Source organism: Dromaius novaehollandiae, chromosome 2 (assembly GCF_036370855.1).
Source record: "Dromaius novaehollandiae isolate bDroNov1 chromosome 2, bDroNov1.hap1, whole genome shotgun sequence".
Lineage (NCBI taxonomy): Eukaryota > Metazoa > Chordata > Aves > Casuariiformes > Dromaiidae > Dromaius > Dromaius novaehollandiae.
The window spans coordinates 131321403-131346182 of NC_088099.1; the positions used below are offsets into that span (position 1 = coordinate 131321403).

At 35.6% G+C, this 24780-nt stretch overlaps 1 protein-coding gene and 1 long non-coding RNA gene across 5 annotated transcripts in view; both read left to right on the plus strand.

The window, feature by feature from the left end:
* Positions 1-23670, plus strand: part of ARMC1 (armadillo repeat containing 1) — a 33789-nt gene extending 10119 nt beyond the window's left edge. For all 4 annotated transcript variants that reach the window (XM_064507466.1, XM_026111655.2, XM_064507467.1 and 1 more), the window contains 4 exons: positions 16648-16837; positions 20587-20703; positions 20798-20872; positions 21462-23670. In XM_064507466.1, the coding sequence (XP_064363536.1) occupies positions 16648-16837; positions 20587-20703; positions 20798-20872; positions 21462-21653 (574 nt within the window). In that variant the 3' untranslated portion in view covers positions 21654-23670. The remainder of the gene's footprint in view (positions 1-16647; positions 16838-20586; positions 20704-20797; positions 20873-21461) is intronic.
* LOC135327602 (uncharacterized) lies at positions 4-16080 on the plus strand. The gene is made up of 2 exons (XR_010387950.1): positions 4-5495; positions 6294-16080. It is a non-coding gene; the product is annotated as an uncharacterized LOC135327602 (long non-coding RNA).
* Positions 23671-24780: the final 1110 nt, after the last annotated feature.

Here is a 24780-nt window from a genome sequence, read left to right on the forward strand (position 1 = left end):
TGTTGCTGATGCTTTTTTGTCTTGAAAGCTCTTTGACAAGATTAAAAACATGCATTTGATTTGTATTCCTGTTACATTTGGAAAGTGTGATAACATGAAAACTTAAATACACAGCATCTTCGAACACAAGGCTTTGTCATGTGCTTGTCAGGATTTTAGCCTTTAATGTTGACAGAAAATGCTGAAACTAAGTTTTGTATTGCCTGGAGAAATGTGGAGAAAGATGGCAGAAAAGTGCTGAGAAGATGTATGAAAAATTATTTTCATCACAAAGCAATGTTTTTCTTAATGAGAAAGTCTGCAGAGGAAAAAGCAAGGCCACATACCTTCTGCAGGTTTGCTCTGCAAAATGGAGGCTCTACCTTTTAATGTGATTTGAGTTTCCCAGGAAAAATAGTAGTCCCTTGATCTGAAACTGAACAGTAAGTAATAAATGCAAAGGTAACTGCTTTGGTGTTTTCATTCTGTTTGTTCTGGTGTACTTTATAGTATCTGTGTGTCTCGCTCATCTGTCCAGCTAATCTAATGCCTACTGATGATTTCCATAGTTTAATTAAATTTTTAGAGAAAAATTTTTGTGATGTGTTGTATATGAACAGTTCATCAAATGGGATGTGAACTGAAATCAGTATTCCGCTTTCACATTTAATACGCAGTTCTTTCACATGAGATTGAACTCAGCATGGGAGTTGTAGTTGTTGACTTTTGGCTCTGGACAGGTTAATCAGGCCCCATGGTCTGAATGTTGTCTGTCAAGGATTCTGCAACTTCTCATGATTTGCTTTCATTGGTTCCACTCTTACTTTTCCTGTTCAGTACCGAAATATAGCAAACTGTACTGTGTTGCTGATAAAATGATATCATGCCTTTAAGCAGCGAAATGAAACTTACACACAGAGGCTCGTCATGAACTGGATAGTTGTCATATTTTTAGACCTAAGTTGATGTTCAGCAGCACAGAACCAATACACATTGTGCTTATGAAGTCAAGAGTTTGTTTAGAATTCCAGTTCTCTTCTTTTTTCAGTTGTTTTCATCCTGAAATTTGAGGAATTTTCTCATCATCTTGGGTGGCTTATATTAAGCCTTAAATTTTGTATTAGAAACATTAAGTTCATAGGAGATGAATTTCTTGACAGATCTTTATAACCAGTCTACCACTGACCAGTCTCAATGATCCTGAAGACTTAAATTATTCATGTCATCAGTTGGAAAATAGTCAGAGTTGGTTTGCTACTTATACCTGATTTCTTGTAGTAGTACATGGGAGCCTCAGGCACAGGCCAAGAACATTTTGTTGCAGGTATTATACAACCAATGGAAGAAAAATACAGCCCTCATTTAAAAGAACATACTATCTGAGTAAGTGGTTATCATAACAGTAAGGAAGTACTGCTCCCTTCAGAAGACTGCAGAGGATGAGGTTTAAAATTGACTGCCACCTGATAATTGGATGATAAACAGTAAATTCTGCCATCTGTATTCTGTCACAGAAAATGAGCAGGAAATATTTATGAGACATCCAAGTTTGTTAACTTTAATTCTTCTTTTAGGTCCTTTCATATCTCATTTCATGAATTATTAGCCTCCTCATATTCTCTGTTTGGCTTTTTGACATTTGTTTTTAGTAAGTGTTACAGTTCAGTTGTGAAAATCGTTTTGCTGTTTAAAATGATTGTTCTGCTGACTCCCTATCTGATGCTGCTTTTCACCTAAGGAACCAAGAATAAATTTTAGGTTCACTGTGACTGCGACTTTAAACATGTGTAACTACTAGTCTTTTGCTAACAGAAGAATAACAAATTTTAGATTTAGAAGGTGGAGCTTATCAGTGTTAGAGCAGAAATATGAAATGCTGGCTCTGAGGATTATGGAATGGGAATGTAAAGATACCTTTTGGGCGGGGGGGCAGGTTCAGACCAAACTTGATTCAGAACATATAAGACTTTCTGAGATGCTTCATATGAAAGATTTCATTCACTTCTGCATTTTGTAGAACATATGAGAAGCTGTTCAGGTTTCATGGAATACTTTGAAACATTTTTTGAATATAAACATTTATCTTCCTGAATCTTTCTGTGGCAGAGAAGATTTTTAAGTGAGGCTTGATGCATCTTTCTTTTCAATGTAATAAGCTAGGAGTAATAAGTATGTTGTAGTGAAATCAGTCCTTTAAAATCAGTAGCTGCAGGTTCCCAAACTTTTTTCCTCTGTCTTACTGCCATTGGTATGTCCCAGCATGTGAGGCCAGGTAGGCTCTGGGTCCTAGTTCTATGAGATGTTATCTTAATCAGCTCCTAACTAGGCTCCAGTAACCAAATATGATATTACAACTGTTAAATCAAGCATGAAGTATAGAATTAGTATGCAAACTTAAATGCAGATATTTCTACTTTTTTTTTTTTTTTTAAAGTGACTGATAGTGCTTTGTGATCCTTGTTCCAAGCTATCTTGAAATGCTTAAAAACATGACTGCTATCACAAGAATTTTTCCATTCCTCCCTTGCCAGGTGATTGAGTATGTGTGTTTGCTTATATGTGTTTGTGTAAATAGATAAAAAGGATAGGAGAGATTGAGGATCACTGTAGAACAGTGTTTCAGTGTATTCTAGCAGTCATTTAATGCTAAAAACGGATTTAGTTACTGGCTTTATGAATTGTGTGGAGTACTTAATGTGTCCGTATGGACTTCATAAAATGTTATTAGCAGCTTCTAGAATTAAAATTAACTAGGATTTATAGCCTACAAGGAAATATACTAATTTGTGTTCAGAGTGAAAGTGACTCTTCATGGACAGGAAAGGTCAAAGTTCGTATTTTTTCATAATCTTTACGAGCATCATAATGGTACTCTTTAAATATAACTAACATGTATTAAAAAAAACCTGAGGAATCAATATACTAAATAGCTCATACTATGGAACGGCAAATTACTGAGAGTAAAATATCAATTACTTAGCTAAAAGAGCTTTTCAAGATAGTCTTCCTTTGCCAGGATGTCAGATTTAACAAGCTGAACTAAATCCAGTGCATTAATCAGCTCTTCCAATTTATTACTTGCCTAAGAAGATTAGGGCAATTAATGTGTTTAATTAGAGTCCCTTGCAGATCTGGTAAAATACATGCAGTCTGTAATTGCTGACTTCTTAGTCAATTTTAATTTTGTGTAGTCTTAATTACTTTATAGTTTTTGAAAATTTAATTATTTGTTGAAACTGGCAGAGTTTAGCTTTATGATGTTGAAAAAACATCAAAGTACTTCAGGTAATATTTGCAGAAACTAAAATAGTAGGGATGAAGTATCACAATAGCTTTTACCGTTTTTGTGGTGTGACTTACTTTTGAGCTTCTGTGAGAAAGGAAGAACAGCTGGGAGAAAATGGGGAAAAGACCACATATTAATTATCAAGAAAGTGAATGGAATATTTGAAGGGAATCCGGATCATGGAAGGGATATTGCCATATCATAACCAGCTGCAAGATAGTACTGTGTAGAAATTACAGGCAAAATATTCTGTAAACTGTTCACTTCTACTGTATTTATACATATGTGCTATTGATTGGAGTACTTAAATTTTTGTGTGAAAAGGAGAAGGGAGTAGGTTTTTGTGGACGCTTGAGATTTTATTTTTCTATACGCTATTTAATAATGTTGTAATTTTTGTAATCCTTGATATGTGCTTTTTAACATTAAAATTGAGAAATGACTGAGGATTGGTAATAGAAGGCCCGATTGTGTTGTATGATTGGTTTTGGACTTTATCATCCTTCTGAATCTGTAAAAAGAAGTTGTTTTCTCTGAAAAGTTTGGGTATCCTCTGTCTTAAATATTCCTGTGAGCAGGAGATTCTAAAAATCACCCGCAACAAGAACAATACCTGTACAGCTGTCTGCCTATTCCATGTTATCTTTCCTGTCCTGGCCTCCAAGCTTCTTTGTTTGTCTTACCCACTTTTTGTAGGTAAGTGTCTTGCCCCCTTAATTTTGTCTCTTAGAAGGTAAGTGCTTCTAGAAAATTATCCTCTTTTGGTTGTTGGTATATCTCTTTGGACTGTGGGGCTCCAGGCTATTCAGTGTTATAAGACTGCCTCTTAATAATAAATGGTCACAGCAGGAAAATGTAGTGGGGGATCTGCAACGTGAGTTTGTTGGTTTGTTTTTTAGATACACCATGTTATTTGTTCTAAATGGCTGAATGTGCCTTCTGTCTGTTGCTGCTTCCTGGTCATTTGGAGGAGTGTGTGTGTGTGTGTGTGTGTGTGTGTGTGTGTACACGTACATGTATGCACACGGTGGGGAAAGGGGAAGAGAAGAAAGGAGGATGGGTTCAATGGCGTAGGCTATCTTAGATCACTGAGGCATGTATGTGGTAAATTCTTTCTTGTTCTTTTTGCTTGGGGAGTCATGACAAATTAATGAAAGTTCAAACTTTTGCACAGTTGAGCAGTTAGTTTGAAAAATGTTACAATATTTTTCTTTTTTAATCCCTGTAGTCTATTTAGCACATGAAGGATGTAAGAAGTCACTGTATCAACACAGAGATGTGGGCATGGAGGCGAATGGTAACAATAAATAAAATGCACAAAGCATTAGGTAACCAAGTGATGTAAAATTCTATTTGTATGGTATTAGTGTTAACTGGCATTTTAGTTGTGACCCAGTAGACTTGCTGGAAAAATCTTAATGGTTTTTGTGAGATTTTAACAAAATAAGACATAGAAGTCCAGAAAGTTGAGCTTCACTTTTAAGAGCAATCCAAGACGCTTACACACTTGTTAGGTCTGAAATGTTAGCCATTTAATAATCTAAATGTTGAAATGTTACTGTGGATTTATATTTTGCAGGAATTAATGTAAGTTATCAGTCACTCAAATAATCTCATCTTCTATTTTGAGAGTTGTTTTGTGTTTTTTTTGTTTGTTTTTTGCTATGGAGTGTTACATGAAAACATAACTGAATGAAAGGCTCCACAGTCTGTGGAGATATACTCAGTCATGTTGCTTTTGCCATTCTGTTTCTTTCATCTTGGGGTATCTCTGTAGTCAGAGGTATTACAAAATCATTGTTTATTCTTGTACAGAATTTGTTCGTACAGTGAACTCTGTTCAGTCCACTGTCTGTACTCTGACAGTGTAGGTGGTTGTCGGCCCACTAGTTTGACTTTTTCGTGTTTGTATTATTTTTTCATTCTGTCATGTGTTTGCTTTCTATAACTTCTATTATGATGTTTTTGACTGCAGTCAGTGATACAGATTGGTCTTGATTTCTGCTCTCCAAACTACCCCTTTTACCTTAAAGTGTTCCACTTGATATCTGATGTTAGTGTTAGAGTTGCTGCTTGTGCTGTTTTTCATCATCTGATATCTGCCTCAATTTACTTCAGGTGCTGTTAGTGCACAGACTAATGCCATTGCTACCCTACTACAATACATTTGCATGCTAATGAAATAATGGACTGACTACTTTTGTTATCTGTTTCTGTGAAGCAGTTGCAGGTAATGCTCAACTTTCATGGTATGTCCGTAACATTACAGTCATCGTATTTTAAGAGTTTCTCTTTTGTCCCTTTTCTTTGATAAGTACTTCATTTTGTTTGTATTTATTGAATTCCAAATTGACTGACAAATTCTGAAGTAGCTGAAATCACAATGATATTCTTTGTTGTCTTTATCAATCATTTACATAAGATTTAGTCTAGCTATAAACCTTTAAAAATCATGGCCTCTAGCTGGCTTATGATGACTGGCTTAATATATGATAAAAAGTAATGCTAGTTTCATGCCCTGTTAACCTAGCCGCAGAGGTGTCTAACTTTTACAATGGTGATTAATGTACAGTATCTGAAAAGCCATATGTTACCAAATTGTAGGCTTCTAAACTTGGAAAGGAGTATTCAGTACCAGTTACTGAGTAAATGGACATTAATCTGGTGTTGGCTTTTTGGCAGAAAGGGCCACAATCATTATAATTGCATTGAGTGCTTTGCCATTGTATTTAAATAGGAATAAATCAGTTGGGAAGTTGGAAAATGAACTAGTAGCTTTTCATTGTAGGCAAGAAATGTTGTGAAGCAGTCATTGCGGGATAAAAAAGTGAATTTTGAAACATTATAGAAAACACATGAGATATAAAATAGTTTAATAAAAATAAATACTTGAAAGCCTGAGCTCAGTGTGTTTGCCAGTTTCTTCTTTATTTAGAAACTGGCCGGACCAAGGAGTTGCATGTTTTAGAAAGTCTGTAAGTGTGAACTTGTTTTTTTTAATTGTTCTTTAATTCCTATTTTTCTGCAGACTTACATTTATCAAAACAAATTTCTGCTTCTGAAAAACATCTTTTTTTTGAATATAAGAAAATGAAGTGATGCACAGGCAGAGTGACCCAGTAATTCTGATATGTTAAAGTGAACAGAATGTAATCTGAATTGGCATTTATCTAATTGCTGACTGTATGGTAAGAAAAAAAAATTACTATTGTGCTGAATTTAGTGCTTCAAGACCCGCCTGAGATGGCATGCTGAAAGCAAGCTGTTTGCTTCTTTATAACCTGTTTTCCCTTTTTGTGGTGGGCCACTGTACTGAGGTGGGAGGGAGAAGATTTTATGTGGATTGGCAGAAGAATCAGGGATAGTAATGGGAACACAGGGTGCCTTTAACACTCAATAAACCTTGCAGTCAGCTGATGTCGAAAGCATTTTAGAAATACAATGACCTTCCCTGGTTACTATTCAGTTTACAAGAAGAAATGCTGAGGTAGGTTCTTCTGTGATATGCTGACTCTTTCTGACAGCTTGCTAAAATAGAGAACAAAGAAGGCTCAAGATGCATTTAAAAAAAAAAAAGCAAATTCTATTCTGAAGTATTTTATAGCAATGAAGGGTGCAGGTGGACAGTATTGTAGACTGGAGCCATTTATCTATGAAAAGGGAGTAGCTAGACACTTAGTACTGAGATGTTTCTCAGCCTTCCTTGCCAATATCACGTCTGCTTTTAGCTTACAATAAACATGTCCACAGGTGATGCCTTTCTACCTCTTCTGACCTTGCTGAGCATGCCAAAAAGATTGCAGATTTTTACTAAGCTGCAAGTGCCCAGATTACCTTTTTGCCAAAGGCTGTACAAGCAAGGAACATAGTGACGTGCTGGTGTGATTAGAATTCGCATAGTCTTATGCGGGTGTTACAGGTAATAAGTGTCATAAAGGGAAATTCTTCAAAAAAATAGTTGTTATGAAACATTCTTCATAAACAGTATCTAAATGGAACTGTTATTCCATATGAAAATGAATTTTATTCTAGAACAACTAAGGTATTCAAAGCAAAGATGTTATTCTGAATTAGAACTATTTTTGTTCAGGAATGCGTTTCTATGCTTAGTTGTTCTGCAATACATATTATAGAATACCTTACTCTGCTGGGTTTCTGTCAAATTTTCCATGTAGGAAGCACTGTGTATTAACTTGGAACAAATTAAAATGGTTAACCTAATCTGTAATACATAGTACTTAATTATCAAGTGCACATCAATATTAAAACTTTTTTCTTTAAATATTGGCACATGCCTCATCCTATTTTGTATGAGTGGCTAGCAGTGAAGCTGCTAAATCTGGCTTGGTTTAAGAAAAAAATCGCCAATAAGTAGTTCAAGAGTATGAAAACAAGCTGTCTAAATATTGTTGCTTTCAAAGCTGCCTACTTCAAATCTTTGCTGAATCAATCAGTATTATCGATATTGGCAAAATACATCAACTATGAAACTTCCATATAGATAAGCCTGTATAGACTAAACCTGCGTCTTTTGCTCTGCTGCAGGTTGGTGTCGTAGTTTACTTCTAAGTGTTCGCACTGATAGAAGTAGGTTATGTTAAGGGAAACTTTCTCTGTAAGCTTGCAAATTGTTTTTCATTCCCTCCACTAGCTTTTAGGAAAATAAACGGATGAAGATTGCTACTCAAAACTGAAATAAACTGTTTCCTTAGAGACATACAAGGTTTTTCTGATAATAGTGATAAACTAGCATCATATATTATGATATGATATACTTAATGGTATTATAATGATGATAATACAAGCAGTGGTATTCAGTTTCCCTAAAGATTTTAGGAACAACTTAGAGTACAAAACCTAATTCAAGTACTACCTGCACTCCTGTCTGCCTGCTACTGCGTTATGGCTAGGAAGAATTGGGTTTGTGATTCCAATATTTGGTATCTCGCATTGCAAAGAACTGAAGGGAATCATTACCCTTCTGATTGTTTTTAACCCTGATTAAATTTGTTGAAGCTAAATAATGATCATGATTTCTGCCATATAAATACATTAAGTGATTACTGTTCATTAGCAGGCAAGATGTTGGAACTAGCAACTGTGAAACTCAACATGGAGTTTGTCTGTTATGCAGATTCTTGTCTAGCAAATGCTGCTGAAGCCTCTGAGTTTAGTTGAGTAACAGGGCTTGGTGGTATGTGTAAGTGGTGTGGTTTTTTTCCTTTTTTTTTTTTTTTTTTTTCTTTGATACAGAGAATATGTCCATATGGTAGATACCAAGCTGTGGAAGATCAAAAGTTGATCTTCCATTTAGCATATAAATAGCAAGAGTTAAGCAAAATTGGATGAATAGCTGTGATAAGCATATGGCATATGTTCAAATCTGTTATCCCATTCTTGAGAGTTTGTTCCTTTCTAGTGTCACAGGACAATAGAATGAATCAGTGAAATGCTCTCAGCATTAGATAATTTTTTTGTTTTCTTAAATGTTTAAGACCATATCATAAGTACTAACTTTACAGATGTTAATGGAGTTGTCTTGTGATTTTATGCAGGCTTACAATATGTGTTTAATACTTGATGATTTTTGTTTTTTAGTAGTCCTGAAAACATCCTAACATTTACATTAGTTTTCTTTAAGTTTCTAAGGTTATTAGGTACTAGGACTTAATATTTATGTCATTGAGCAGGAACTAGTAATTAGTGGCAGAGGAACTAGTAATTAGTGGCAGTGGGACATTAATTATCGCTCATAATTTCAGCAGAGTATTTCTTGTTTTGCAAAAAATCAACTTCTTGAAGTCAGATTTCCTCTTTTCCAAATTTTTCTTAATATCTCCCAGCCAAATTATTGGTGCTAATAATGTGAATATAGACTGGAAGATGTGCCAACGGGTCAGCATCTTGCAGATCTGGAAGACTTTTTGGAAAAGTCTGTCTGGCCTTGTCTTGTTTGTGTGGTGCACTCACCTTGGAGTAGAGAAAGGTGGCACGTAGCGTATGGTGGTTGCCATTAGAGTGCAGTCACATAACATATACTATGCTCAGGCTTTATGTACCTTCATCAATGATCCAGCTACCTGATTTTTGAATGTAGAGATTCATAGTGCTACAGCTTAGCAGGTTGCTCTAAGTTTGCACAATCCTATGTATTCTGTTGCTTTTTTTCATATTCTATATCTATGAATCCTTTTTCCTGTGATTAACTCACTCTTATGCTGATGTGTTGCTTCTGGCCAAAGCAAAGATCCTGCTGCCTATATACTTGAGGATTTAGACTTCTTCCTTTTTAAGGAAGCAAGTCGTAATCCTTTTTGTCAGCCACTGTAAAATGTTATCTGGTCTTTCGTTGGTTGTTTTGGGACTAGAGAAAACTGAGAAAGTGATGTACGGTAAAGGGTAGCATGGGAATAGCACGTTACTGGGACTGTGAGGAAAGCGTGCACTAAAGTGATGCTCTTTTTTTTTGTGGTGCATGACTTGCCCATTGCCTGAAATGAGTCAGGAGAATAGCCACATGCTCCTGAGCCTGACATATGGGAAAGCTCACGAGAGAGAGCATCATTTTTGGAGATGAGCAGGGATTTTTGCCCTGGCATTGGAGCAAAACAGCCAGAAAAACAGCCAGATCAGATAACTGTCTTGAAACAGATTGCTTTTTCTGTAATACCACGCTCTTTCTTTAGGCTTGTCATTCATGCTCTAAGTTTTCATCAAAATCATGTCAATCACTGGGGCTCCATCTAGAGTCAAGGACTGGTGATTTTTTTTCCCCTCATAGAATATAGCAATTTTTTGCAGCTTACTGCTCTTTTTAGAAATTGTCTCTAGCAATAACTGTCTTTGAAGATAGGACGAATGAACTTCAAAAGAAATTGGTCATCTGGAAATAAATACATCAAAGGCTTTGAGGTTGTAGTTGATATGAATAACAACTTTTTAGACTTTTTTTAAACCATAATTCAATCAAATGATAAATCTCTACCAAGCATATGCTTTAGCTCTTCTAATACAGATGCATTTGCTCAATGGCGTATTTAGACAGAATTCATGCTAATCCATTAAATTCTTCCTTATGCTTTCAGTGCTGCAAAGGATGCTGCATTTATTGCAGTGAATGAGGCTCGTTACAGAAATGAAATGATGGTTGAAAATACCTCCACCCTTAGAATTTTAGGGGAAAATATTAACACTGTCTTCTGAGGGCAGTACTTAAGTGTGTAAAATTTGATTGGGATCAAATGGAAATATTTAATTTTATGTGACCATGTATGTTCTCAAACTTTCTGGAAAGGTGCTTGAGGTCATTGTAGGAACAGAGTCTCTCAAACTGGTGTTCTGAAGAATGATGCATTAAATCCTTTGGTATATTAGGCTATCATTAATTTGCATAAGATTTTTATGTGATGAGTGCATATGAAATTTGAGTTGTTTTTACTTGACATTGGACATGCAAGAGTAGGACACTACTTTGGGATTCAGTTGAATTCTTTTCAAATAAATGAGTCTTAACTTGGGTAAGGAAGCTAATTCTATTCTTTCATATGTTAGACTTGGAAAGTGGTGTTGTGTGTTTTTAAAAATTTGTACTTTAGGATACTATTTTTCCATTAGTCTAAAAGCTCCTTGAGATGTCAATGCAGGAAATCTTACTTAATCTGACTTTAAAAGATAGAGGCCCATTTCCTTAAAGTTTTGTGGATGGGTTAATCTTCACTTCACCACTGCCATCTCTAATTGCTTTTATAGTCCTACTCTTTGTTATTTTTCTCTCTATGTTGGTTTCTCAGAAATTCCTGAGGATGAGCATGGTTATGAGCCATGCAATGAATGTGCATATGTATGTATTTTTAGTACAGACACTGTATGTGAAAGTACTGAATCTATTATGTGTGTATGGGAGGTCTGCTGCAAATGTAATGTTCTTGTATACCAATATCCTGCCTATTGCTGCTTGGATCTTAGGAGAGTTTGAGAGTGGGCTGTTCTGTGACAGAAAGAGTCTACTTCTGGTTGCCGTCTTTTTGCAGAGGTTTCTCAGACTTGGGCAGGGAATGAGCAGTGGCTTTTTGTCATGTGTCTGGGCGTGAGACAGTCACCCCCCTTTCTGAAGCTGGCAGCTGAGAATGGTCAGTCGGTCAGCTGATCTTTCCATCTCTGTCTTATTCCTGAGGAGCCTTGCGGAAAAGGTCCATTGTTATGAGACTGCAATTGGTCCCTAGGTTACAAGCTGAATACTCTTGAATTACATCAGGTCTGGTTAAAAAAGATAAGCTCATTCAAAAGTTTACATTTTTTCTTATCTACATCGGCATTTTGATCTGTGTCGTGAAATGATGAGATTGAAGTTTCTTTGGGTATTCCAATGTGATCTTTTTGGTCGTATACTAAATGTACAGTACAATGATTGAATTCATCTATAGCTTTTTTGTAATTTTACTTAAGAGCAATGCTTACCTAAAATAAATGCTGAACCAGTAAATTGTGAAGTTCAATAGCTTTTTCTCTGACTACTGCTAGTAAAACCAGCCTATATGGTAAGGCAAAAACATTTGAAATATAAACTGGCAAATCTTGTTTAATGACTTAGAGACGAAAGCCTCCACTTTTCTATCTGTCCATGCCTTCAGTTTGTGATATCTTAAGATAAAACACTTAAGGAGTGAACATTGAACAGTAGAAGTCTGAATATGGTAACAAGTAAGTTTTTGAGGAGAAATTGAAATACAATTACACAGCTGCATATATTTCAGACATTCTAGATTATCGAGTGTATTAGAGTTATGTAAACTGCCATGCAAAACTTTCGAAAACAATACATAAGTGAAATAACTGCCAGGAGGATTAAATACGTTTTAGAGTTACTTACATAAAAGTCCAATTTCTAAAATAAACTATATTCTGTTTTGGTTGTGTGGCAAGTTATATAAGCATTCACTGTTTCTTGTAAAAGTTCATAACTGAATGTGTGCAGCAGTATTCCTACTTCACAAGTAGGTAAAAATAGATATCCACAAGTAGATAAAAATGGATATCCTGTTTGAATTTACCTAATCATTTCTGAATTTCTAATCATGTGTTCAATGGGCAAAGTTACTATCTTTCTCTTCTTATTGTGCATGGTGGATAAACTGAGCAAGTACAACCAAAAGCAGCTTGATTATAGAATTGAGACTGAGCTTCATATTTGGAATTAAATGACACAAGTCTCCTTTTGATAGAATCTGGGATGTCACTGAATCTCTGACGAACAGAGATGTCCTCTTTAATTTGAGAACCTCTTGCCTCTAGGTTATAAACTCAGTAGAAGCACACTAATGAAATTCCATTATAGTATATTATCTCTCTGTTTAGCTAATATGTCATTAGAATGGGTGCTGCAAAGGAAATGTATTTATTTTCTGTGCTTGGTGCACAGGGTCTGCTGTACTTTGAGCTGGGTTATGGTTGCATCTGTTCTTGGGGAGGCGGTGTGTGTGTGTGTGTACACACATACACACCTATAAAAATCACATATATAAATGTGTTATCTCTGTGTGCATATCTTACATATACATACAATATTTTAGCTTTAAAAACAACAGGGTGTTTTTTGTTTCTTATGTATGTGTGTATATATGTATATAAACATATATGTATTTGTACCTTGTATTTGTTCAAAAGGGGAAAATCTGTTCATTTAATATGTCTTCCTCAACCTTTGTGCTTTTTCTGAAGGAAGAAATACCCTTGTTACCTCTAGGTTAGATGCAGTTCTAGGTTAGATAATAGCAAGACTGTCAGGGCTCTTCAGTTAACAGTTGTGATGCTGTGTGTGTACTCGGATCACGTACTGGTTATACAGCTGTAGTGCTGCATACTGCTCACACTTTCTTTCTGAACATAGGCATGCTTATGCACACAACATACGCCTTTGGGGTTGTGGCCAGTAATTTTCCTATCCTTTAAGTTTAGCCAAAACTTCTTAAAATGTCTTGCGATGTTAGCAGAACCTCTGCAACACTTGTGCCATGTTTACAAAGTTATTTTTATTGGCATATAAAATGAAAACTCTTTCTTGCATCCTCTTCTGACAGGTGCAGCACATGTCACTTGGATCCTGTGTCCATATTACTGGTAGAGCCAGGCCTGGTTTAAACATAATGGAAGGACATTAGGATGACAGGAATTCAGAAAGACAGTGAAAATTAAAGCTTTGAGTTTCTGATAGGCATCTTCTAAATATTGCAGAAGTAGTATAAGATGTTACCAATTCTTGAGATGTTACCAACCAGAGATTATTATTTCCCTGGCAGAGTAGAAGAACACCGGCCAGTCCATAGCAACTGTAGAGCCACCTTCACTGGTGAATTAAAATACTATACTCACATTTGTACTGGGGTGGCTGAAAGATGAGCAGTTCTTCTCTGCTGGTGGCAGGAGACCATGTCAGATAGCTAGGAACAGTATCTGAAGCTACTGAAGCACAGTTCATTAGAGGGCCTCTGGCAGTGCCCTCAGAGTCCTATTCTCTTAAAGTTGCTATTTTTCTTATTTCAGTCAACAAAAACACAGGCGAAGTGTTATCTTTATTTTTTAAAAAACTTCTTCTATTTTACTATGGATTAATTCGACATGTAGTTTAGTTTTTATCATTACCAATATAGTATAGTATATCAAGGAACAGTCAGTGTTGAACGTTCACTTGGTTTACAATAGAGAGGGTTTATTATAGTTGTTTATAATCCAGATACTATTTTTTGTCTTAGAATTGTTAGGATCCTTTGTATAGCTGTTATATGAATTTCTTTAATGAAAGAGCAACAGATTGATGCAAAACTTGTATTCTCTTATTTTACCAGTACACTGAAATTGTAGAAGGCTTTGTATGGGATTGTGTGTGCACGTGGGGCGCCTTTTTTGTGGTTGTTGGTTGTTTTTTAAACCAGGTTGGTGATAGTATTGCATTACTGCAGAATAAAACTTTGGCTTATACCTTTATTGGGGATTGTCTTGCAGTCTTAATATCATATCAGTTGTTCTTTCCCTTATGGTCCAATGTCTTAGTTTCATGCTGCTTCTGCTATTATGTAAAGAGTGTCTCTTATAAAGAGAATCTGTTGAGCAATACAAGATTAAAATCATATGTTTTGGGGTTTTATTTATTTATTTTTTAATGTAGAAGGGGTTATTAGTGTTTTTAGCTGTAACTTAACAGTGGTTGGCTATAAAAATCTGGTATTTGGAAAAACCATTCAGAGTAGCTTGTTTAAGTGTGTGTATACACATGCATTTATTTGTATAGGCTTGTTCTAGGAATAACTTAGAATACTTATGTGAAGAGCATATTTAGATTTATGCTTTCAAATGAACAGGTTTGGATAGTACAGTTCATCTTATGTCATTAATCTTCAAACTATGCTATGATTTTGGGAGCACTAAACATATGAAATTCACTGTTGGTTTTCCATGTTGTGCATCTTTTATTTGCTGTCATATTGGCAACTTTGAGTTCCTTTTTTTTTAATGGCCAATATTGTTTTAAATATATTTTGTTTCTCGCTTGTCTTTTTCTGAATTTATGTATTTTTTGATTCCATGACATCCTCATGATGCAATAATACAATTGTGTTCAAGTAAAAAAACTCGTGGGTGGGATAGTGAAATTTAAATAGTGTTCTTAATTGTAATAAATAAATAAATAAATAAATTCTCTCCATATTAATTTTGGTAGAAAGAATTTGGCAAAACTAATGGCTAGGTAAATCTTTTTTTAGTGTTTTGATAAGCTGCTACTTCTGCACAAGCTAATATATATGACTGAAGACATGAGCTTGCATGGCTTTATTGTTTGTTTGTTGACTAAATTCAAATACCTTTTCAACTTTTCTATTACTTTATCCAATAAAGTGTGGTAGGATGAAGTAGAAATGTTTTATGGGTTCCCAGCACTCATTTTATGAATTAATTAAAGCATTTGTTTCCTTGTAGGTAAACAGAAGGTAAGCGTGTATTTAAACTTGAGCACATGCTTAACTGCTTTGCTGTTTTTGGTCTTTGTTTGCTTATTATATTTAGACAATATCTTAATACATTATTTTTTTTAAATGCTATTATTGTACTGTGTATTCACAAGAACTCACTTTTTCCTTTCCAAAAGGATGCTATCCAAAACACAGCTGCAGAAAAATAAGGAGGAAAAAAGACTATCTGGGAGACCCACAGGTTGAGAACTCCTAAGATACTTGCATCAGTGTTCTTTTCTGGCTATATGTTAGGACGGATAAAGTGTTTAACATATGGTAGTTCAGTAAAAAGTACCTTTAGTATTTTTTTTCCATTTAAGTTCCTTATTTAGTGTCTGCAAACCAAAGCAGCAAAGCCTTGATTCATCATTTGAAGATTAATTGAAAGTTAATGCTGTAATAATTTTGTTCCTGCCCATACTTTTAAATCATTCGCCTAATTAAAACAGTGCTGTACTTGGACAATGGATTTATATTAGTATCTTCTTATAATCAGTTTTGATTAAGCATAAAGCATAAGGAATAAATATATATTGTCTACTACCTATATTTTTTTCCGTCTTAAAAAATGTTACTATATAGCTCTAACCACAAGTTTTAGTCTAATTGGAAATACCCTTTGGATTCTTTAAGAAAATCTGGGATCCTGCTTTACCGTTGATACTAGGTAACTTCAAAGAAGAAAGCAGTTCGATAGATTACGGTTTTACAGAGGAATTATTTTTATTATCTGAATGATGGATGACATGATGACATGTTTATCTAAAAAGCAATGGGAGATCTTTTTTTTAAAAAAAAAAAAAAAGAAATCTAGACATGGCTAAATTAGCAATGGTGTACTGAGCATCTAATGCTACATTTGCATTGCAGTTGTCAAACTAGTGTGAACTATATTACTGTAGTTTGTGAACTTGCTTATGATGTCGTTTGAATTAAAACGGATCAAGCAAATAATTGAAGTATAGAAAAGGAAATACTCCTTCAAAACTTTTTCGAAAAAGGGTTTAGCTGTGGTTTTGGATCTCTAATTGGTATGATGCCTTCTGAGGAGTGAAAATAAAAATGATTGAGTTCTTTTACAGCAATAAAACATAAGTGATAGAACAGAAGCTCATGGATACAAACCTAGCCCAAAGACTCTAGTTGCAGCTAGAAATGAGTGATGAATGTTGGCTGAATATTCAGTTCACTGACACCAGTGGGTTTTTTTATTATTTTTAAAGGAACCTTTTAATATTTTTTGCTACATATTGACTATATAGTTCTATTTCTGTTGTAACAATGGAGTATTCCAGATACTGGGATGTAAGTGGCTGCTGTTCAGAGTACTAATGTAAAAATAAATCCTTTCAAATCTTAATGCCCTTTTTCTTTAAGGACTACTACACCAGGAGAGACTAAACTTTTAGCTTCTGAAGTGTATGACATCCTACAGTCTTCCAATATGTCAGATATGGACAATATGAATGAGATGAACTATCGTCGACGGAAAGCTCAATTTTTCTTGGGCAGCACAAATAAACGTGCCAAGACAGTGGTTTTACATATAGATGGCCTTGATGATTCGGTAAGGAAATCTTACATGCTTGTGTAAGTAAGGCATGCTGTGTTGAGATGTATTTTGCACACACAAGTAATGTGTTCAGACTACTTGTGTAGTGTTATCAGTTGTCAGCAACTTCTGTGAATCATAATTTGAATCACAGTATATGTATAAAATCTTGCATAAGTTAACCTTACTCAGAATGTCTAAAGAAGATGTTTGAAGGCAATTTCCTTGATGGCTTTGATATTATTCTATAAACCATTCTGCTCCCAGCTCTCCCAATTTTCTTTCCTTTTTCAAGGAGGAGTGGAATAGACAAGGTGCATTCAGCAGTTTGACTTAATAATATTGGGTGGTTATACCAGTATGTTGAAGTAAAACACAGTTTCCTTTTAGTTGTAAGAGATTTCAGACACTTTTAAAATTATTTTTCTAAATTAGAAATGCTGTGGGGGTTTTGGGGGGGGGGGGTGTTTGTTTTTTACGGTTGTTTTTTTGCTACATCTTTTCATTGTCTGTGAGATCTTCTCTACTGTAGTGACCAGAATGGCATTTGAGTTAATGAGGTCTCACTGAGTCTTTATGTAATGTCAGAATAGCTTCTACAGATTTATCTACCATACCCCTGTAGATAACACCCTAGGGCCATGTTTGCCTTTTTACGGCTGCCAAACAGCATGTAGACTGTTTAAGCATGTTATTCACAAGTGCCCTCCGGACTCTGTATCTTCAGTTTTGTACCCATTTTAAATGATCAAACCTGATCCTTTGCTTTGTTGCTTTACATTTTGCCAAGTAAGCGTGTCGCCAGTCCAGTCTATCAACACCGTATCCGTCATCCTGGATAGTTAATTCCTTTAGAAATAACATGCTGCTCTAGCTCACTTTATGCAAAGTAAATATTTTTTACAGTTCTGTCCTTCCACCATTTGCTCTTTGTAGAAAGGCAGTGCTTTTTCAACATCACTGGCTTTTGCACTCTGATTTTCTTTTTTTTGATCTAGTCCAATTGGTTGTCTCCCATTATGAGTTTTAGACAGTAGTTTGTTTACTTGTTCACAGGTCTCTCAGAGCAAGAAACTTTGTTGATTTTTACTTGACCAGTTTAGATACACTGACAATAGTCTCATTCTATTTGTCAAGAAACACAGAACTTACCCATATCCATGGAATTTCTCTCAAGTATTGAGGCAAAAGTGTTCACTGCTATACGGAAAAGAGTGTAGGATATTTAGATATTCAGGTCCAGAGAGCAAAACTGCAGGCTTCTGTAGTTGCCTGGAGCACACCAGCATGTTTTCTTAGCTCACTGTTGAAGAAAAGAAAAATCTGACTGTGCGCTGGCTGCAGACAACTAGTGTACATAGCTTTGTATTTCATTAGATGATTAAAGAAAAGCTAGTGAATATTCCAGGTACCCACTATTACCCAGCACTTAAACTTCCATATAATGGTGTTTTAAATGCCAGGATAAGTTGGGTCCAGGAAAATGATGAAGGCTGTGAATAATAAAAGTGGGTTAGTATCATGCAACAGTTTATTCCCAACTAGCAAAGAATATTAGGTCTTGCATATGTGTGTTAGAAGGCATAATAAGCAAATGCGGAGCTGTGAAATACTGTGCTTTCAGTTTACTTGCTCTTTCCTCATCTAGATTAGAAACAAAAAGCTGTTCTTGGGAATGATTGCAAATGCTAAAAATGTTTATGGATTTTGAGACCTCAAATAATAGATATTGATCATTCCAAGAAAGAAAGGGGGAAGGTTGGTTGCTGTTAAGTGTATAGTAGGAAGTTTATATTTTAAGATGTAATTACCAAATTTGATGATAAGCTTAAAAAGGGGATGGAGGTGAAGAATCAAAGGGGGGGGGGGGGGGAAAGGTAGCATTTTAGGAGTCTGACCGTGGCATCTCCCTGAATAAAATTTCTAGTCTCTTTATTTTAGTAGGATTTGGTAGTGTGCAGTAACCAGTGTTCAGTAATCTAGCTCATTTGGAAGCCACAACCTTTACTGATACCTAGCATTTTATCGGCTTTTCAGGAAGGTGAGTTGGGGGGGGGGGGGGGGAAGAGGAGGAGAGGGACTTCTGTTTTTAATAATTCTCTTGCGGCCCTGTCAGCTCTGAATGATATCGTAATTCTGAAGAGCAAGAAAAGCTACTGCTCAGATTATTTGGAAAAAGGAAGTAAAGTTAGTCCTACATCACAGGTTCACCAACATTCTTTGTAAAAAGTGTGTGCAAGAAAATAACCTTCTAAATTTCACTTATCCTACCTTGTGCCCGTGGTTCAGGCGTACTGTTCAGAAAAATATCTCACTATGTATTGCTAGGGTTTGTGCTCAACTGCCACAATTAGACATATTTTGCAAAAGATATTTGTACAGCTAGACTGGAGGCTGCCAAGCTTCCAGCTTTTTAAGGAATTTGTATGCACCTTGGTGAGTTTTGTCTTTGAGACATGATTCACCAGTTACTGATCGTTGTAAGCCTGATGTGAAATTAGTATAATCTCCGCTTAGGAAAATGGAGGCACCTGTGTGTTGACCTGGGATCTTGGAGCCAAAATCTGTCACAGAATTGCTATATGCCCATGTAATCACAAATTCTTTAGGCTAATAAGCTATGGATATGTTGCTTCTTGTGTCTGGGATTCATTTTAACTTTCATTTATGCAAGGCAGCCTATCATCTTTGCATCAGATATTTCTTGTGTATAAGAAATGTAGTCCATCTGACAATGTTACTTTTTTTTAACTGTCAAAAATGTTGATTGTTTCAATACATAAACATACATAAATTGTTTCAATACATATGTTAAACTGCTAACAACAAACTGCTTCAGTTAGTTGTTCCAGGGACTGAGATTTACTTTTTGTGCCTGAAGCCATCTTTGCCCCAAGTACTGACCAGTAATTATTTGATAACTAACATAAATATGCTTTGAAATAACTTATTAGTGAAAACCTTGCAGAAACTTGCAATGAAAGTTAAATGAGATATGTAGCTATTTTGAACCTGTGCTAAGACTTGTCAAATTTTCTGGTACAATGCATCTTCCCCCCCGCCCCCTTCTGTGCTGGCACTCTCTACAACTATGTTTTATTCCTTATTGTTATAACCATCTTGTCATGCAGATATTAAAAAGTATTAAAACATTCTAAGATAATGTAGAACAGATGTAAGTAATACAGGTCAATGTAATGTTACTGCACAGTAGGCAGTGTCACTTGCTTTAAACATAGCATTCTGTGGTTTATCAGCCAAACATTTTTCCCTTGAAATAAGAGTTAAGCTTATGCTATGATGTCCATGAGCTGCCACAGATGAGGTAGCTGAGGGATACAACAGCTGCTTTGATGCATTCAGTCAGTATGAATACAAGGTGTCTGATAAATAGCAACTTAAACACTAACTATTCATCAATGAGCACTTCACTCAATCAGAACTTAACCACAGGGGACTGTTTAGCTGATCATATGGAGAAAAACATTCTTTGCTTTTCAGCACTTTTCTCTGATTATTTACAGTTGATTCCATCCATGTTCGACTTCTAAAATGTAAGCATTTTTTTAATTCTTCTGTAGCAACAGAGTGTAATATCTGTTCACAAAAATAAATGTAACCTGTCCTAGTTTTGCTTTTACGAAATTGCTGTTGAGTAACCATCTGCCTTCAGACATGCAGGAATTCCTTACCACTGATTGTTATTGTTTTCACACAGTGTCTTATGTCAGTTCTTGAGTTGTACGTGCTTTCCTTTTTTTTAGTCTCGAAGGAATCTTTGTGAAGAGGCCTTGTTGAAAATTAAAGGTGTTATTAGTTTTACTTTTCAAATGGCTGTTCAAAGATGTGTGGTCCGAATTCGCTCAGACTTAAAAGCAGAGGTAGGTGCTAAATAACTCTCCAGATCTCTCATCTATTGCAGTTCTGTCACACTAAGCTTTATGTTTTTTCTGTGTATTCTTCCCCTCGTTGTAGGCTTTGGCAACGGCAATAGCATCGACGAAAGTTATGAAGGCACAGCAAGTTGTGAAAAGTGAAAGTGGAGAGGAGGTAGGATATGCCTCTTTCTAAGTAGTGATTGATTTAGGATGGTTGGATCTTTAATACCAGCACCACTGTGTCCATAACATCTGATGCTAGGCAACATTTTTTAATTGGGAGTACCACATACACAGTGTAAGGAGGATAAAGACTATCCTATCTGGGGACATATATCCATAGAGCAGTTCTACAGAACTTATCATTGAACTGTTTAAAAGAAGAGTAAAAATGGTATAATTGTTTCTCTCCTTGATGTTAGGCTCTCTTGACCTGGAAAGGATTGCCTTTTTTTGGCAGGGGTTTCTGAAGTGCTTCTATTTCACATCTACTGTGAAAGAATTGTCTTTTTTTGTTTGTATGATTTTTTTCCTAATCTCTTTTCATGTTAAATACAAGCTTTTCTTGTGCATCTTCTAAATGTAATAGATTCCAGATATATAATAGGGCGCTTTTTAGATACTCAGTTTATGCGTTTGGAGGTGAGAAATCTTGGAACATGCATGCCTATCATTCTGAATGTGTATATATATATGTGTGCAAGTTTCGCTTACTCTTTTCAGTTACATCTGACATCTTCTTAATGTGTTGCATTTATCAGATGCTGGTTCCGTTCCAAGATACTCCAGTAGAAGTAGAGCAGAATACAGATCTACCTGAGTATTTACCAGAAGATGAAAGCCCTACCAAGGAACAAGATAAGGCTGTGTCTCGTGTTGGGTCACACCCAGAAGGTGCAGCAAGCTGGCTCAGCACAGCAGCAAACTTTTTATCTAGATCTTTCTACTGGTGACTTGTATTTGGTGTTAAAAGACTGTGTGAACCAACAGGGGGGCCAGTTTTCCATTGGTGTGGTGAACTGCCAAGTGCAATTTGCAATAAATTACCACAAAAATTTTAGGTTACACAAATGTATGCTGCATTTTACATTTTATTGGACATTTAGCCTGATAGGGCAGGGGTCAAAGAACAGAGGCCTCCAATCAAGTTGTCCTTTCATCTGTTTTTCATGTAGATTTTATTGCTTCACTTTTTAAAATGGGTCCACTGTTATATACCAAACATGCGTACAGAGCTTTAAGTTTGACTTCACATGAAACACGTGGTAGGGAAAATGCGTTTAAGTCAAGTCTCAGGGCCTCTGTGAAAGAAAATTCTTAATAGCTGTAGTTGTGCATTACTCAAAATGCCTTTTTTATTTCTGCATCAGTTTGGACTAATGCTACTTTGATTAATTTTCTAGACATTGACTCCAGAGAAAAATATATTCTGCCTCTTTTTTGCCTTTATTTTTGCCAACTACGTTCACAGATTGAGCATGACATGTTCCCTTTTTGCTATTAAAATAGAATCACTACAGACTTGAAATTTATAGCCCTTTTATGCATACTGAAATTTTTTTCCAGCCTGCCCTTTGCCACTGGAGTGTTAAGAAACAAGGGATTGAACAAACAGAAATATGTATGCATATGTTGTACAGTAAATAAACTAGAACATATTTGTAATGATGGGTGTGACTGACTCATGTATATAAGTAATAAATACCACTGACTGCTACTTAGGCTAGTGAAGAAGACTGTAGCAAAAAAGCTGTGGTCTACTGTGATGGCCTATTGCAGCTCTGTCTTCAGAGGCTGGGGGTTGTAGGCCTTATTCAGTTAAGAAATGGTGTTTACTGTTAGCAAATGGTAACTGCAACTTTATTAATCTTGAAGACTAAAGCAGAACTGAATGCCTCTTGCCACAGTGCCACTGTCATAAATTTTGACTTTAACCCTTTGTATTATTTTACCTAACAGAAATCTGGTACGTCGTTATTGTTCCCTCCTTATGTCTTTCATGAGACTCCCATGAAAGTACATCAGCTTAAATAACCTTAAAAACATATGCAAACAATTGGCTTTAACTTGTCACTTACCCTGACATCTTTAAACCTACACTGTCTGTAATTTTTGTGACCAGAAACAATGGTAAAAGCAAAACTTCTGTAGGTAGAGGATAATGTATATCTGAGATGTTAGTAAGGATCATGTGCCTGAGAGGATTCTATATACAGTGCTTGAAAACTGCAGTGGCACTGCTTTGTTGCACCAGAGAAATACAGCTGAGAATTTTAATAATATTTTAAACCTCATTCTACAATGCTTTTTTGTGGTAATGTATTTACTGTAATACTAACTATATTTGCCACTTGGAGACCAAGACAAAAGTTTAATACATCTAGGTTATTCCCCTGTGCCTATGCAGAAGGAATACAAAAAACAATCACAGGCTGTTCTAATATTACAGAAATGCAGAAGAGATGATAGTGTAGAATAATAACAGGTCAGAGTTCACCCACTCAAATTAATTGTCATTCTAGGACGAAGAAGAAAGCTTGTTGTCAGACTAGCTGTCCCATTTTTTAATATATAGTTTATTTTTGATTCAGGTTTACACGCACAGATTGAAAATACAGGCTTTTCAAGGCATGTATTGCTTTAAATATGTAATACTACTCATTGCTGTCTAGAATGTTACCATACCAAATGTGTTTGAGAAGTCCTCTGTTGTATAGCCATGAATGCAGAGTTTATTTTTCTGCATTAACATCTGTTTGTATTTGCATAACTGCACATCTATTTACTAAAAGACTACACCCTCTGGATATTAATGGTTCAATACCAGTAGGTATGACAGTTTGTTTGTGCATTCAGTCTGTAGGTGTGCTTTTTTGACAGTATTGCAGCTCTTGTAGAACAGTTCAAGGCATCTGTAAAAGTTTTTGAAATATATTGTAAGATAATAAAGGGTAATATTACTAAACAAAATGTATGGCTCCTGTTGAATTTTTATATGTTCTTATATTCTTACAAGTTTTTTTGTTGTGTTAGAAATACATCATCTTTGTCTTGAATTTAGCAAAGAAGAATGCAAACACCCAGTCATTGTCAGACCTTTGCTGCATTTCCTGCCTATCACATTGGAGTTTGTTGCCTGCGTTTAGAACGTGCTTGCATTTTAAACAAAGTGCTTGTAAAGAGTAGCTAAGTAGAGGCTGCTTAAGAACATCTCAAATTCATTCTCTAGATTATATATATATATATTATATATATTATATTATATATATATAAATGTATATGTATTTTAAGCCATTAGTTTCTTTATGACTGATAGTCTCCAGTGTATATTTCAATAGGGAAAATAAGAGGCATCAACATTCTTAGAGATGTCTCTGATCTTTGAAAAGCAAAAAAAAAGACAGTGTAGTCATTAAGTTTATGCTCATACTTTTTTGGAGTCTAGATTAAGGATAATAAAGTCCTTCTACTTTAAGTTAAGGAGGTGAACAAAACAATCTATTGCAAAATTAGGGACTTTAGAAAAGAAGCTGCATTGAGAGTCAGAGCACAAGTATCACATTGCACCAGCTACAAAGTGCTGATTGCCAAGGAAGCTGCCACCTGCATCAGGGTTCAAGTTCCTGAATTGTCCTAGGGTTATAGCCAATGTAAAGCATAATAATCACTACCATGTTTCTTCATAATAAGAATAAATGCTTATGGGATAGGTAGAGGCAAAATCGAGACTCATAACTGTGACTCTGTAAATAGCTGTCATAATACTGTAGAATGCTTACAGTGCTGTGAAATACAATATAGTCTAGCTTTCTTACTCCACAAACACCTATGGCTCGCTCTATACAAAAATAGCTCGTGTTGCTTAGTTTTGCCATAGGCCGTGTAAGCTGATGGGGAGACTAGTGTGTGGGGCTAATTCGAAAGAAAACACTGAGTACCTAGGTAGATGTAAACTGGCAGGTGTGAAGTACTCTTGTAGCTGCCTGCAATGTAAAATAAAATGTGGGTGCTCCTTTTTGCCTGTGAACAACTCTCCAGCTGTCAACCAGGGGAGTTTACAAACATATCTAATAAAAAGCA